General features: G+C 33.2%; 1 protein-coding gene across 3 annotated transcripts in view; it reads left to right on the forward strand.

The window, feature by feature from the left end:
• Top1 (DNA topoisomerase 1) overlaps positions 1-4,458 on the forward strand; it is a 34,484-nt gene extending 30,026 nt beyond the window's left edge. For all 3 annotated transcript variants that reach the window (XM_072520708.1, XM_072520709.1, XM_072520710.1), the window contains 2 exons: positions 1,920-2,150; positions 3,857-4,458. In XM_072520708.1, the coding sequence (XP_072376809.1) occupies positions 1,920-2,150; positions 3,857-4,159 (534 nt within the window). In that variant the 3' untranslated portion in view covers positions 4,160-4,458. The remainder of the gene's footprint in view (positions 1-1,919; positions 2,151-3,856) is intronic.
• The last annotated feature ends 10,674 nt before the right edge of the window (positions 4,459-15,132 follow it).

The raw sequence follows: 15,132 nt of genomic DNA on the forward strand, positions 1-15,132 counted from the left end.
CATTAAATTTTTTAAAAATCAAATTAATTTCTTTTAAGAATGATCTAAACATTACTCTGGACAATGAAGGCATTTGTTCTGACACTGTAAACAAATTTTTAGGTCTCTATATTGATAATAAACTTAAATTTGAGCAACACACTGTATAGTTAAGCAAAAAGATATCATCGGGTTGCTTTGCGGTGAAATGAGTTACTCACCATTTAGATTTCAAGATTGCAAAAAGTGTTTATATGGCCCTGATGGAATCCAATTTGAGATATGGTATTGCCTTTTGGGGTAGCTGTTTTCATCATCATTTCAGTAGAAATTTTATCCTACAAAAGAGAGCACTCAGATATTTATGCTAGGTCAAGTTTGGTACATCATGCAGGCCTCTGTTCTGGAAACATGGTATCTTGACACTTCCTTGGATGTATATCCTTGAATTAGCGTGAATTAATTTTTAAAAAACCATAAAGAGGATATTCAGACAGATTCCTCTTATAACACTTGTCTAAATTATGTTATTCCACTTTTAATTTCCTCTTCTATATTAATTAAAAAATCATTTATTTACATTGGTAAGGATCATCACCTACCACTCGATATACGATCCTCAAGCAATATTTTTGTATTACGAAGAGCAATCAAGAAGTTTTTATTATCTAAATGTCCTCTATCGTATAGAGGAATTTTTTGAGGACAGTTGAGCTAATTGATATATATTTTTTTAATTATGGAAATTTTATAATTATTATTTTAATATATCTTGTGCCTTGTTTGTACTATACCATGTTGTGTTTTATAAATGTAAACTCATTTTAAAAACAATAAATTTCTCACTCTCTCTCATTGTTTTACAAAAATATTTCTCTATTTACATCAAATTAAAAATCATCATGATCAATGAGCGTAGTTACTAAGGAGTTTGGTATCTTTTATAGGACACTTTGCTTATATATATATATATATATATATATATATATATATATATATATATATATATATATATATATATATATATATATATATATATATATATATATATATATATATATATATATATATATATATATATATATCTTCCCGCGAGGTTTCTGCTGTTCAGTATTCACATTTTTGTAAATGAAGTTATAAATATGCTTATAAATAAATTATTAAAATATACTCAGTGGCTTGCAGATTCAGTAATGCAGTCTAACATATCAAGTACTACTGTTGATCCTAAGTCCTGAGTGTTGATCAACACTCACTATCATTTTTAGCGATTGTTTTTCCAGTGTAAAAGTCAAAATTATATCAGTATCCACTACTTACACAAAAATGCCAAAATTTGTAGCTGAATCGAATAATCTTTCCACATATAAATTACTTCAATGAGTTAGGTCCATATTATTTCACAGTCATCTAAATTTATTTCGCAAGATTAGTTACTTGCAGAATAAAATATAAAACCTTTTATGGCAAATCGCAATAAAGAAATTTTAAAATTAAATAAAATACTTCGACATAAATTTAACTGAATACTGAAGTACTGCACATTTTGATAACACTAAGTACCAGTGTCATACTTATAAATCAGTAAAATAAAACTTAAGATGACAATTCAACAATTTATATTTCCTAGATTTATTCATGAATATAGTTTACAATAAACATGAATTAACAAGAATAATCCAGTAAACGATAAAAACAGGTCGATATGAAACTTTTATTATTAAATGTGTAAATCTAAATGAACTCTAAAAGTTAAAACAAATTTTAAGGGTTGAAACAAAATAAAATAAAATTTTCAGGAATCTATGAATAGGATGCTGGCCTATAATGGGTTTTATGAACTATTCACCATTTATGAAATCCACATTTAAGGATGGTATAAAATCGTAATTTTATCTGAAACCATGTATTTTTAACTAAACATTTACTTTTGGTTTTAGGTATTCCGTACATACAATGCTTCATTTACACTGCAACAACAATTAGATCTATTAACAAACGAAGATGATTCAGAAGCTGAAAAAATTTTGGCTTACAATCGAGCCAATAGGGCTGTTGCTATTCTGTGTAACCATCAGCGATCGGTGCCGAAAGGTCACGAAAAATCTATGGAGAAATTAAAAGAGAAGATCGATCAAAAACGGGAGGCCATACACGATGCAGAGAGACAGGTTAATATTTCTTTGTTATTTATTGTGGAAATTGGTTAATTATTATCGCAGGTCCTTTCAATCATTTTTAATTTGTTTTCTTTAATTTTTATCATTTTTTATATTTTTATTATCTTATTTGGCTTAATATATTCTTGTTTTTTTTTCTTTAAATGTATTATAATTTTCTTAATTATTCATTTTTTATTTCTATAATCCTTTCTTTTTTCATATATTTATTAATTTTCTCTTGTAGGTTTTTTTATTGTTTCTCTTGTATCTTTCTAGGTATAGTCGTCGTCAGAGAGTTGACCCCTAAAAATCATACGAACAAGCTGAATTTTGCAGAGAATATTAATTTTGGGACCCCAAAAAAGATGCAATAAAATTAACTACTTTTACTCCCGGGCTTCCCCCTAAAACCGCCCTCGCAGGGGGTAAAAACACAAAAAAATCAATTTACCAAGAACATGTACAACATCGAAAAAAAATGTTGTAAATAAAAAGTGTAGCTAATATAATTTGTTTATAAGCATTTTTTGTGTAGAATGAACCGTTCTTTTAGAAAAAACGCTTGAAGCGACTGTCGATTTTGCGTGTGATACTTGGGCGAAATCAATGTTCAATAAACGTGGCGCGATTTTTGTCACTTTTGAAAAAAATGATCACTTGATCACTTTCATTGACCAGTTTCTAGTAAAATTTCCATTTTTAGAGATCATTCTTTAAAACCTATGACATGAAATTTTAATTTTGAGTTGTGGTAACAAATATGAGGCATTTAAAATATAAATAAAAAACTCAGAGTTTAATGTTTCACAAACTATCACATGTCACGGGAAATGCATTTAAGAAGACGGTTTTGGGTGTAGTTTATTGCAGAAATTTTGTTCTTTTGAAAAACGCCCTATTGTAATTGAAAAAAAAGTTTTAAATGTTTGAGATCGTTGGTTGTGTGAAAGTCTAAATCAAGCGTTTTTTAAGCATATTTCAAATGCCTCACATTTGTTGCCAAAATTCGAAACTAGAATTTCATTAAAGGTTAGGATCTAGTAATCGAAACTTTATAGTGACCAGTCAATGAAAGGAAATAGATTGTATTGATCTCGTGAGAATCATAAAATATGGCAAAAGTCGCGCTACGTGTATTTATTTAACACCTGTATAAAAACAGTTTGTTTGCGGCAAAATTCAAAACCTGCATCGAAAGCTGAACTCTTTGCCTTTAAAACGCATCTTATTTTTGGTTGATAGGTCACTTGAGTCAAAAGATATCGAATTTTTACCATCGAGCGGATACAAATTTTATTGAACATTGATTTCGCGCGCGTCACTGACGGTCGTTTCAAGCGCTGTTTCTAAGAGAACGGTTCATTCTACACAAAAAATGCTTATAAACATTTTTGTTTAAAATTATTTTAGCTACATTTTTTATTTGAAACATTTTTTTCTACGGTGTACAGATTTTTGGTAAATTGATTTTTTTGCGTTTTTACCCCCTGCGAGAGGGGTTTTAGGGGGAAGCCCAGGTGTAAAACTGGATAAATCTTGTTTGGGGTCCCAAAATTAATATCCTCGACAAAATTCAGCTTGTTCGTATGATTTGGCTCAGTGGCATTTTCGTCTCTGACGACTGGAGTAGTAAGTTTTCACTGTTCGTTTAATTATTTAAGGCCTATAGGATTTTGATTTTGTCTCATACTGATTGTCAAATTTTCTCATTTTAGGTAAAAGAGGCCGTCAGAGAAGCGAAGCACGGCAGCGTCAAAGAAAAAGTAGTCGCCGACAAAAAGAAGAAGCTCCTCCAACGTCTTAAGGACCAACTCGCGAAACTCGAGATCCAAGAAACTGACAGAGATGAAAACAAAACCATCGCATTGGGTACCTCGAAGCTGAACTATCTCGATCCTAGAATTAGTGTTGCGTGGTGCAAAAAGTACGACGTTTCTATCGAAAAGATTTACAATAAAACCCAAAGGGATAAATTTAGATGGGCCATCGATATGGCAGGACCGGATTACCGGTTTTAAGTTAGGATTTTTGTTCTTTTTTCGAAAGAGTGTTAGTAGAATTTAAAACTGGAAGGATCAGAAAAATGTATTAAGATCTATATGACGTATTTGCTTTAATATATACAAGGTGGTAAATAGGACACTGGACAACATCTTTTAGTCAGTGGTAAATTTTTATTCATTTTCAACTATTGAAAAACAGAGACATCTATGTATGGTAGCTGTATGTTAGGGTTATTGATTTGGCACATGGTAGTGCTTCTTTAAAATCTTTAATTTGACTATTATGTAATTACAACTCAATTTGTACAAAATTAATGCTTTGTGATTTATTTCATTAACACAGTATAGTGTGTATCTAGTTCACACCTACATGTATTGTTTTTAAACATACAACTTGAAATAACTTTCTGGTAACTGAACTAAGCAACCTGTACAATGTTTTACTGACATTCTTATTCTTGCCGAACATATCTTATTCCGGATGTTGGCGAATAACTTGCCTATTCTTATTTTGCTGGCAGCTATTCAGAATAGTCTGGTCACCATTTTCTCAAGTTCTGGAACCAACGTATACACTTAGCTCTGAGGAACAAGTTGTAACAAGCTATCTCTCTGCCGATTTCTCATATAATATAGCCCATTATAAGGGCTTATAACTCTATAAGTGTTATTGTCTTTATTCCATAACTGGTAGAAGACAACTCTTAATATTCCTTTCTTTAGATTTATCAGTATCTTTTTGTTTTTCAACACAACACTGAGCTGCCCAAGTAATTCAGATTCTTCTAGTGATCTCTGCCGTTTGATTTTGTTTGCCTAGTTTGGTCGTGTGATCTAGGTATGTATACTCTTCGACACTTCCGATCTCACTTAGATGCAAGTCTACTGTGATATTCTAGTTCAAGTTCTCTTTAACATGTAGAGTAGTTTGTATTGTTGCTTAATATCAGTAAATCATAGATAACTTAAAAATCTGCCATCGATTTTAATTCCATACATCGTTTGAAAGCTCTTAATATGTTCTAGACTTTTGTGCGATTATGTCACACAAAACTCGTCATTAGTGTTGCTGCTGTTCACCATTCAAGTCATCACGCAATAAAAACAGAATAAAAATATTCTACAGATTTTTTTTTAGTTCAGTTATATAAGGTTTTGTTAATTTTTGTTTTGTTTGAGAAAATAGTTGAGTAGGGGGGCAGACGCTCACTAATAACTGTTGTCGAATAAATACACTAAGGCATAAATTATTGTTGAACTTGAAACATCTGAAAAGATTTTTTTTCTTGGTTGTGTTTCTGAAAATGACTTGGTTTTAAAAAGTGACAGGCTCGATAGGGCGAAGCCTACATAAAAGTAGGTAATGATAGTCAACAGTTTTGCATGAAAACTACAAACTAAAAATGGTTAGACGTCTACATATTGTACCAAATTAGAGTAACAATATAAATTATATATTTTAAAAAGTATGACCACTATTAATTTTTTTCTATAATTATTGTTAATATTTTAAATTTATTTTATGTGTATTTGTGTGCACTATGCCACATGAAAACTCAAAAAGTTGAAAAAATCTCAGTTTAGTAAAATGATAGCATTCTAAAGCAAATAAGTGCTGACAGTGACGAACTAAAGATAAAAAAATCCCCTAAAAATTATGAAGTCACATCTAAATTCTCTCAAAAGGATACGCATCCACAATAACTCTATATTTCGAATCTTTAGTTCTATCATTTATGATTTTATATTGTTTCTCCAGTCTGGGGCATTTTGTATCATTTAATCATTTGTTCAGCATGATGCAACGTATATATGTACAGGTGATCACGAAAACTCCCACTTGTGCAATTATTTATTGGAGGTAATAGTATATAATTGGTTTATGCATGAAACTTTAAAATGTAGATATTTTTATTTCCTTTCTTTGTGCCTACCATTTTCTTGATCATCAGTACACATACCACCATCAGAGCATTATTTTTCCAATCTTTCGATCATGAAAATATATTTTTTCTGATTCTCCCTGTATAATTATTTTTCCACCCACCAGGTATCAGTATCACGGACTTTATTACTAAATTCGAATTGTCATCCGCTTGTCGAAGTGGGACAATCGGTACACCAATTATTTTTAAGATTAAATTATTAAATTAGTGACTTTTAAATTTTTACTTAGTGAATTTCTTTTATTTTTGTGAATGTACGTCATTTGAGGTATTAAATATCTATGTACAGATAATGTAGAATTATTTTACGTTGGGATTGTCAGGTAGTTGTAAATAAATAACAAAAATAATAACATTTTTCAGTAATCGTTCGAAATTATATTTTTATTCTATAATGGCGCCATATTCTGGTAAATATTGAGTAGGTGGAAACAGGATTACAATAGTTTGGTTGATAAGCTCTGCTTGATTCTCATTTATTTTCCATATCTGTCTCTCCAATGGCGCTACAGCTCAAATCGAGCCTTGGCCTACTCCAAACTAGGCCTCCAACCTTGCCGGCCCTGCGCCGATCTTCTCTAGGTTCTTGCGTCTAGCAAATTGTGCGCGTCCGCTGCCGCTTTATCCTCTCACCTTTTCCGTGGCCTTCCTCTTGATCTTGCGCCCTGCATTTTACTATCTAGGGCCTTTTTGGACAATTCACCAATTCTCCATTCTTACCACGTGATCAGCTCATCGGATTCTCTAAAGTTTGACGAATTCTGAGATTGGTGCCTCTTTGAACAGCTAATAGAGTTCATGGTTGTACCTGGATGTCCATACTCCGTTTTCGTTAATAGGTCCAAATATCCTCCTTAGAACTTTTCGTTCGAAGACTTCCAGCTTTCGTTTTGTGTCTTCTGTCATCACCCATACCTCGCATCCCTAACATACTATTGGTCTGATAATAGTTTTGTAGACCCTGATTTTTATCTCTAGTGTGTATTTTTGGAGCGGAACACATGGACGAGTGAAAAGTAAGCTTTGTTTCCCTTTACTATTCTTTGAATTTCTAGTTCTTCTGTTCCATCCGTTTTTAATGTAACTCCCAAATATATGAAATTTTCTACATTTTCAATATCGTCTTCGTAATTCGACGGTGGGTCTGTTTCCCCTAGCTCTTGAATGTGTTAGTATTTTTGTTTTTTGAATATTTATTTTTAGTCCGGTCTCTTCTGCCCCTGTTTTTAATTGTGAATATATTTCTGCCGTATCTTCTATTCTGCGAGACATAATGCTAATGTCATCGGCATAGGCGGCAATCTGTATTGATTTATTTGTTAGGAGATTACCTCTTCCTATATTCAGCTCTATTATCACATATTGAAGAGTCAGGTTAAATAGTGTCGGTGCCAGCCCTTCTCTTTGTTTGAATCCTTTGACCATTGAAAAGTTCTCAGTGAGCTCATTTTGTACTCTGACAGTTGCTGTTGACGAGTCCATTGTTGCTTTTACTAGTTTGATGTATTTTTGCATAGGACCTTCCTGGTCCTTGATCGCCCACGAAATGAAGTGTATATAAGGTTGTTTCGTCGTTTAACGGTATATCCATTCCATTTCTTCAGTGCCTTACTTAGGAGTATTTTGAAGAATATTGGACATGATTACCTTAGTCCCTTATTTACCTTAAAATTCTTGGAGAATTGGTTGTCAATCTTTATTTTTGATCGACGTTAGTTGTAGAATCGTATTCTTAGTCACAAGGTATTTTTATTCATATCTAAAAAACCTTGCAAAATTTTAGATCAAATGTCTTGGCAAGATCATACAATATCTGAGGTGTTACTGACCTCTTGTGTTCTATTTTTTCGTCGTTCGTCTGTTTTAATATGCCTTATTAGTGTTAATGTTTTTTAATAATAAATTTTCTGCGAATCGAAATATTTCAAAAATTTATGTTTTTCAGCTAATATATTTTTTTTCAAAAATTTTGACTGACTTCATTGAAAACTCATTTATTTACAATTGTAATTTTTTGGAAGTTTAAATACAGAAAATAAGTGTTTTTATTATTAATTAATATCGGAATTCAAGGACTATCCGAAATTCAGAGTTTTTACAGATGGTTCGTCATTTTTTAAACTTTTAAATTACAGTAAGTCAGTAGTTTTAAATGATCTCTTTCAGATCTCTCTTTTAACTATTAGTAATATATCAATATCTTCTCTTCTTGATGTGCCTATCCGTTACGAATGTTGGCGATCATCATCGCAATCTTTATCTTATCTGCAGCTGTGCGGATAAGCTACACATATGTTGTATTGAACCAGATTCTAAGGTTCGTTAACCAAGATGTTCTTCTTCCTGGACCTCGTTTTCCAAATATTTTTCCTTGCGGGATGGCTTGGTATATGCTAAAGGTAATATTTTTGAAGTTTTGTATTTGTGGTTTATCGTTGTTTTTGCTTGGAAACGAAGGTTGCTATGATAAAAATATGCTTTCGCAAACTGTTTAACTTTTTTTACTAGTGTAATTTATATGCTTTCTGAAGATAAATTATTTAGAGATTTTTTTTTTATGTTTCTCAAGATACGTAATCTTTAAGTGAATGGAACAATGTTATTTATGAACGACTACCTGCTTATACCTGGACGTTGTTTTACTTTATTGTGCTTATTGGCGATATCGGACAAGAATTTGTGATAGATTTTATTTTTGTGGTGGTAAATTTACCAGAAAATTCCAGGGTAGTTGCAACACAACCTTCCTATCCCATTTACAGACTTCCAAAATATATAAAAGTTTCTTTTCTGATATCGTATTTATAGATGAATGAATATTGAAAAATATAATTCTTGATTATTTTTCTTTGTCATCTGTGTGCAGGAGACAAGTTGTAGCAATTCGGTCTGTATATTACAGATTATATTAATAAAAGACATATAGATATGTGTTTTGTTTGGATAGTGTGACGAAGAAAAAGTATTTTGGAAAATAACAGCTTCCACTACGAAAACCCCCTTTGGAAAAATCGGGAATAAGTAAAAGTGTTCGGTAAGTATTGAGCTGGCACCCAAGCCGTAGAGATTTCTGTTCTAAATCGGCGAGTAACTTATGCTGCAATAAGATCCCTAAATCGAATTCAATGTTACTGTGTAAAATACCAAAGCCTATTAAAATTAAAAGCAGTTAGTAATAAATTTAAAACGAATTTCAATAAAAGTTTTATTTATTTAAATTAACGTGTCTCAGCAACAGGCCATTTTTTTTTAAATTTAGCTTTAGGTGTCTCGACAGCGTAGGTAGCAGTGGCGGCTTTTGGGGGTAGGCAGGATAGGCCGGGCCTACCCAATAATTTTAAGAGCTTTAAAATTGAAAAACATATATTCAAAAATTATGTTAATGCATGTAAATAACTTTTAAATGTACTAAATCACTTAATACAATAGCGTCCGTTAAAACAACTATGTCATTATATTACCACAGAAAGCATCGAATCGTTTACAGGCATTTTAAATATCATAGGCCCGATCGGAACTGGCCGACCCAGCTCACATAAGATCCCCGTACAAAAAGCATTTGAAGTTAAGCAGCTTGCCGGACAACGATTTATATTGTCGTGTTTATGCTTGCTGTTTAGGCACCAGACGATCGGACTTACGCCGATCATCGTTGTCACTTGTAACGTAATTATCGAATTGTAATATAAATTTTTTTTTAAATTATGATAAAAAAATATGTAACATAATCTATAATTGTAACATATTTTTAAACAAACAACACAATTGCCAACAAGTGCACGGTTGCCAAATAAATTAAAAAAAAATCGTAAATTTCGAAAAAAAAATGATTCCCATTCTCACAAAAAAAAATATGTTACACACACTGGCGGCTACAGAATTTTTTTTTTTTTTGGGAGGTCATGGATCTTGAGGGTGATTACTTTTCTCTGATGCAAGGTCACTTTTAGTCTTACCACGAATAGGATAAGTGGGTTTTCAAATATTTTTAGGGGGGGTCATGACCCCGTGACCCCTCCCTCTGGATTCGCTACTGATTACACATAGCTATATGTAATTTGCTGGCTTGGCCAACCCAAAATTTTATCACACCAGCCGCCACTGGTAGGTAGCTGACACAGGTACAATTTTATTACATTGCATTACATTACAAGAATATACAAGTAACATTACAATCGATAAAGAAATACATTAAATATTGGTACAATTATTAATAATCAAATTCTAAACTACGTTCCTTCTTCTAAATTTCCTGGTAAAGCCTGGTTTTATAGAGGAAATTAATAAGGTTTTGGAATTAATCTGGCGAGCTGAGAATATTTTGTAGGTTTCGATTCAAAAGATTCTTTGCTTCTGTTGTTGAAATAGGGACAGTCTACGAGAATATGTTCAACAGATAGAATATTACCACAGTGTGCACATGTAGGTGGATCTTTTGGGAAGTCATTAGATGTTTATGCGTTAGTCTTTTATGGCTGATCCTAAGTCGGGCGAATTAAGATTTTGTTTTTTCGTGTCATGGAAAGAACCTCGAGCTTTTTAACGGTGGGATGGATATCACGAAGCTTGGAAGGGATTTTATTCCAGTCTGCTTACCAAGACATTTGGATGTATTTTTAAAATACGACTGTGAATCTGTATGTTTTCACTCTCCATATTAGAAGATACTGCTTGTTTTGCAAAGAGGTCGGCTAGTTCGTTACCAGGGACTCCTACATGAGACGGAATCCAGATCATGGTTATGGATACTCCCAGTGAGATTAAACTATCGAAAGAGTTTTGAATAGCTTGCACCAAAGGATTTTCCGTGTACATACTTTTTAGAGAGTAGATAGACGCTAAAGAGTCTGTACATATTGCTACTTTTTTATATTCTGGTGATAGTAAGTTTGTAGCTTGGAGAATAGAGAATAAATCCAACAGCTATAGGACTCTTAGAAGCATCTGTGTATACAATTTGGTCAAATCTGTTGTTAGCAATTAATTCTTTAAAGGTTTCCCTTAGAAATTGTGGATTTGTCTGATGCTTATCATAATTAGTTAACCAGAAATTAAAATCTGCTTTTAATTTATCCCAGGGAGGTTTAGGTGATATTAACACTCGTCGCCAATGATATTTCAAATTTTTAATTACTTAAATCAAACCACCAATCACCATCAAAACCAAAACTATATTATTTTATTAACATGAAACGCTGTAAGTATTCATTAATGTTACACGTTTGTCAATACAGAGTGCACATTAATGTTACACTTGGCGGCGAGAGTGTTAATATTGGAGTTGTGGCTGAAAGATCGATGTTATTCAGATGGCGAGAGACACTGTGGCATATATTGGAGTTAAATGGGAGGAGAGTTTAAAAGGTCATTGCTACCAAAAAGAGCACTGAATGCTAGAATGCAGGCAAAGAGACCGGTTGGAAAGCCAAGAAAGCGCTGAGAAGACATAGTAAACAGCGACGCACAAGCCCTTTTAGTAGTCCGTGTATGGAGAAGATCATCCACAGAAAAGGGTGGAGGCAAACAATAAAGGAGGCCAAGGCTAAATTTGGGCTGTAGTGCCGTAGAAGAGGAAGAAGCTCAGAAATAGACTAAGATTCAAAAGTATTTCCGCGGTAATTTGCACAAAGAAAAGTGCGTTTTTCAAACAAAAACTATGGATATAAAAAGACAGTTAAGATTTGATTTCACGTATAGTGCTTCTACAATTCGCTTATACGTATTTCGTCCTTGCAGGACTCATCAGAGCGACTGACTAGGAGGACTGAGTAGGGCTTAGTAATATACTTCGGGCTATATCATGGAAGATGGAGACAAGGCGCACCTAGAAAACTATAGACCAATCAGCTTATTGACCACACCTATAAAATTTTACCTGAATAATTACAAGACTAGAAAAAAAGTTGGATTTCTACCAGCCCCGAGAACAAGCTGGCTTCCGCTCAAAATTCGGAACAAATGATCCCCTACAAACAGTAAAAACCTTAATAGAAAAATTGATAGAATATAACAGATCACTGGTACTTATCTTCGTAGACTTTCACGAAGCCTTCGATACCGTGGAATTAGACAGCATTATAACTGCTATTAACAATAGTAGAATATACTACCGGCTTACAAAGTTAGTACAAACATTGTACCAAGACGCCACAATGCGTGTAAAACTACATGGTACCACCAGAGAAATTAATATAAAGCGAGGTGTGAGACAGGGCGACACTCTTTCGCCTAAATTATTTATAACGGTCCTCGAATACGCCTTTAAAATGCTAAAGTGGGAAAATGGAGGAATAAAAATAGACGAGGAAATGATCAATCATCTGCGTTTTGCCGACGATATAGTACTTATTACCGAAGATTTGCGTGAACAAATGCTACAAGAATTAGAAAACGTATCTCCAACAATAGGTCTAAAAATGAACATCAGTAAGACCAAATTTATGACAAATTTGGTTCCCAGCGAACACCTAACCATCCAAAATCAAGTGGTATAATTGACAGAAAAGTACATACACTATGTCCGTAAAGTATGGAACAAATTCTTTTTTAGCTAAACAGGGCATTTTAAGAAATAATCCTAAAACATGTCGATTTTTGATTTTAATTTACCGTATTTTAAACTAATATTCTAATATACAGGGTGAATTACTTTCGAGTAATGACGTCACCGTCATTTTTTTTAAATGGAACATCCCCAGTTTGTCTCAATTTTCGGATTACTCTAGCTGAGCTGATTCCAAAAATGTATCATATGTTGATTCGAATTGGTACAGGGTGGACAAAAATACAATATTTTTGTGTGTGTTCATAAAGTAACGCGTTAGTTAAATTAAAAATATTATCAAAAATACTTATTGTCTAGCGGACAGAATATGATGAAATACATGACTTTATAAATGTTCGAACTGCAGCCCTTGCTGTATTTGACAGTAACCCAAACATTGTACAAATTCTTATTGAACCTTGTTTATTGTATCTTGAGAAATATTGTTTATTGCTGTCCGAATTCTCTGTTGTAATTCTTGAATATTTGCTAGTTTCGTTTGATACACAACATTCTTCAGATGGCCCCACATAAAATAATCCAAAGGATTGAAATCTGGTGACCTCGCTGGCCATTCAATAGGTCCACGTCTACCAATCCACCTGTTCGGAAAAATTTCATCTAGGTACCTTTTAACATCTACAGTATAATGTGGAGGTGCACCATCCTGTTGAAACCATAAACTTTCATCAAAACGTCCAGGATTACGTCTGCTGGGAAACAAATTACGTAAAGCAGGTATTAAAAACTCAAGGTACGTTGCCCCGTTTAAATTACCTTCGGAACAGTAGGGTCCGATGATTCGATTTCTTACAATTGCAGCCCATACATTTACCTTTTGCGAGTATTGTGTATGATGCTCACGCATCCAGTGGGGGTTTTCTCTTTCCCAATATCTACAATTCTGACGGTTAACCTCGCCATTTAACGTGAAAGTGGCCTCATCAGAAAAAATAATGTTTTGTACCAAGAGAGGGTCTCGGTGGCAGTTATCCATCATTGCTTCGCAAAATTGCATTCTTCTATCGGGATCATCTTCGTTTAATTCCTGCACAAGTTTGATTTTATAAGGATGCCATTTTTCAAGCTTTAATAGTTTGTGTACCGTGGTTTTGCTAACACCGATATCGCGACTAACTTTACGCACAGAAGTGTGCGTATCTTCTTCAAAACTAAGTAAAACATCTAATGCTGTATCAGGATTTGCAGAGGGACGACCTGATTTCCGTGCATTTTCAACCGTACCAATTTCTCGAAATTTCTTTTCAATCTTACTGTTTGTTGAACGCGTTATAGGTCTTTCTGGTTATTTATCATTAAACAAATTGCACACTTCCATCTGAGTTCCCGATCTGTCTCCATACCCAATCGTCATAACGATTTCAATTCTTTGCTTTACACTTAACTCCATTTCTACTTCAAATTAAATCTAAGCAATAATTAAAACATTCACAAATACCAAAAATATAGTAGTACTAAACTGTCACTGAACATCAATAAATTACTAAACAAATAATGACATTTTACAAAAACATAACCTACTATGTTTCTTTTAAATTGATAAGAAATAATCTCTTTCATATTCTGTCCGCTAGACAATAAGTATTTTTGATATTGTTAATTTAACTAACGCGTTACTTTATGAGCACACACAAAACTATTGTATTTTTGTCCACCCTGTACCAATTTGAATCAACATGTGTTACATGTTGATACATTTTTGGAATCAGCTCAGCTAGAGTAATCCCCGAAAATTGAGACAAAATGGGGGTGTTCCATTTAAAAAAAATGACGGTGACGTCATTACTCGAAAGTAATTCACCCTGTATATTAGAATATTATTTTAAACTACGGTAAATTAAAATCAAAAATCGACTTGATTTAGGATTATTTCTTAAAATGGTCTGTTTAGCTAAAAAAGAATTTGTTCCATACTTTGCGGACACAGTGTATATCTCGGTCATGAAATCAAAATAACCAAGGATAATCAGATCTGTGAATTTCAACGACGAATAACACTTGCTTGGGCGGCGTATGGTTTACTAAGAGACATTTTTAAAAGCAACATCCCGATAGCTATGAAAAAGACATTTGACCAACGCGTTCTTCCTGTTATGACATACGGAGCAAAAACTCTCACTCTCACAAAAGCAACTGCACTAGAAATGCGAGTGATGAGAAGACAAAATAAGGAACCAAGACTTATGGAAAAGAACAGGTATAGTACTTGCAAGCACTCTTGACCACGAAGCTGCGCGAAGGCGGAGTCAAAATTCACGTAAAGGCAGAAAGATTCTATTGTAAGTGGAATTATACTAACCAAACTAAAACGTTCTACCGTCGACTGCAACCTCGAAATTGTCGAAATAATTACAGTGTTGGACTGAGTAATAAATAAAAAATTGCACGGTGCATAACAAAAATTATTTTTATCTGCATTTCGTTTATATTTTCAATGATTTTTGTTAATTTTTTTTTTAAAAACTGGCTTTAATTTG

Source organism: Diabrotica undecimpunctata, chromosome 1 (genome assembly GCF_040954645.1).
Source record: "Diabrotica undecimpunctata isolate CICGRU chromosome 1, icDiaUnde3, whole genome shotgun sequence".
NCBI lineage: Eukaryota > Metazoa > Arthropoda > Insecta > Coleoptera > Chrysomelidae > Diabrotica > Diabrotica undecimpunctata.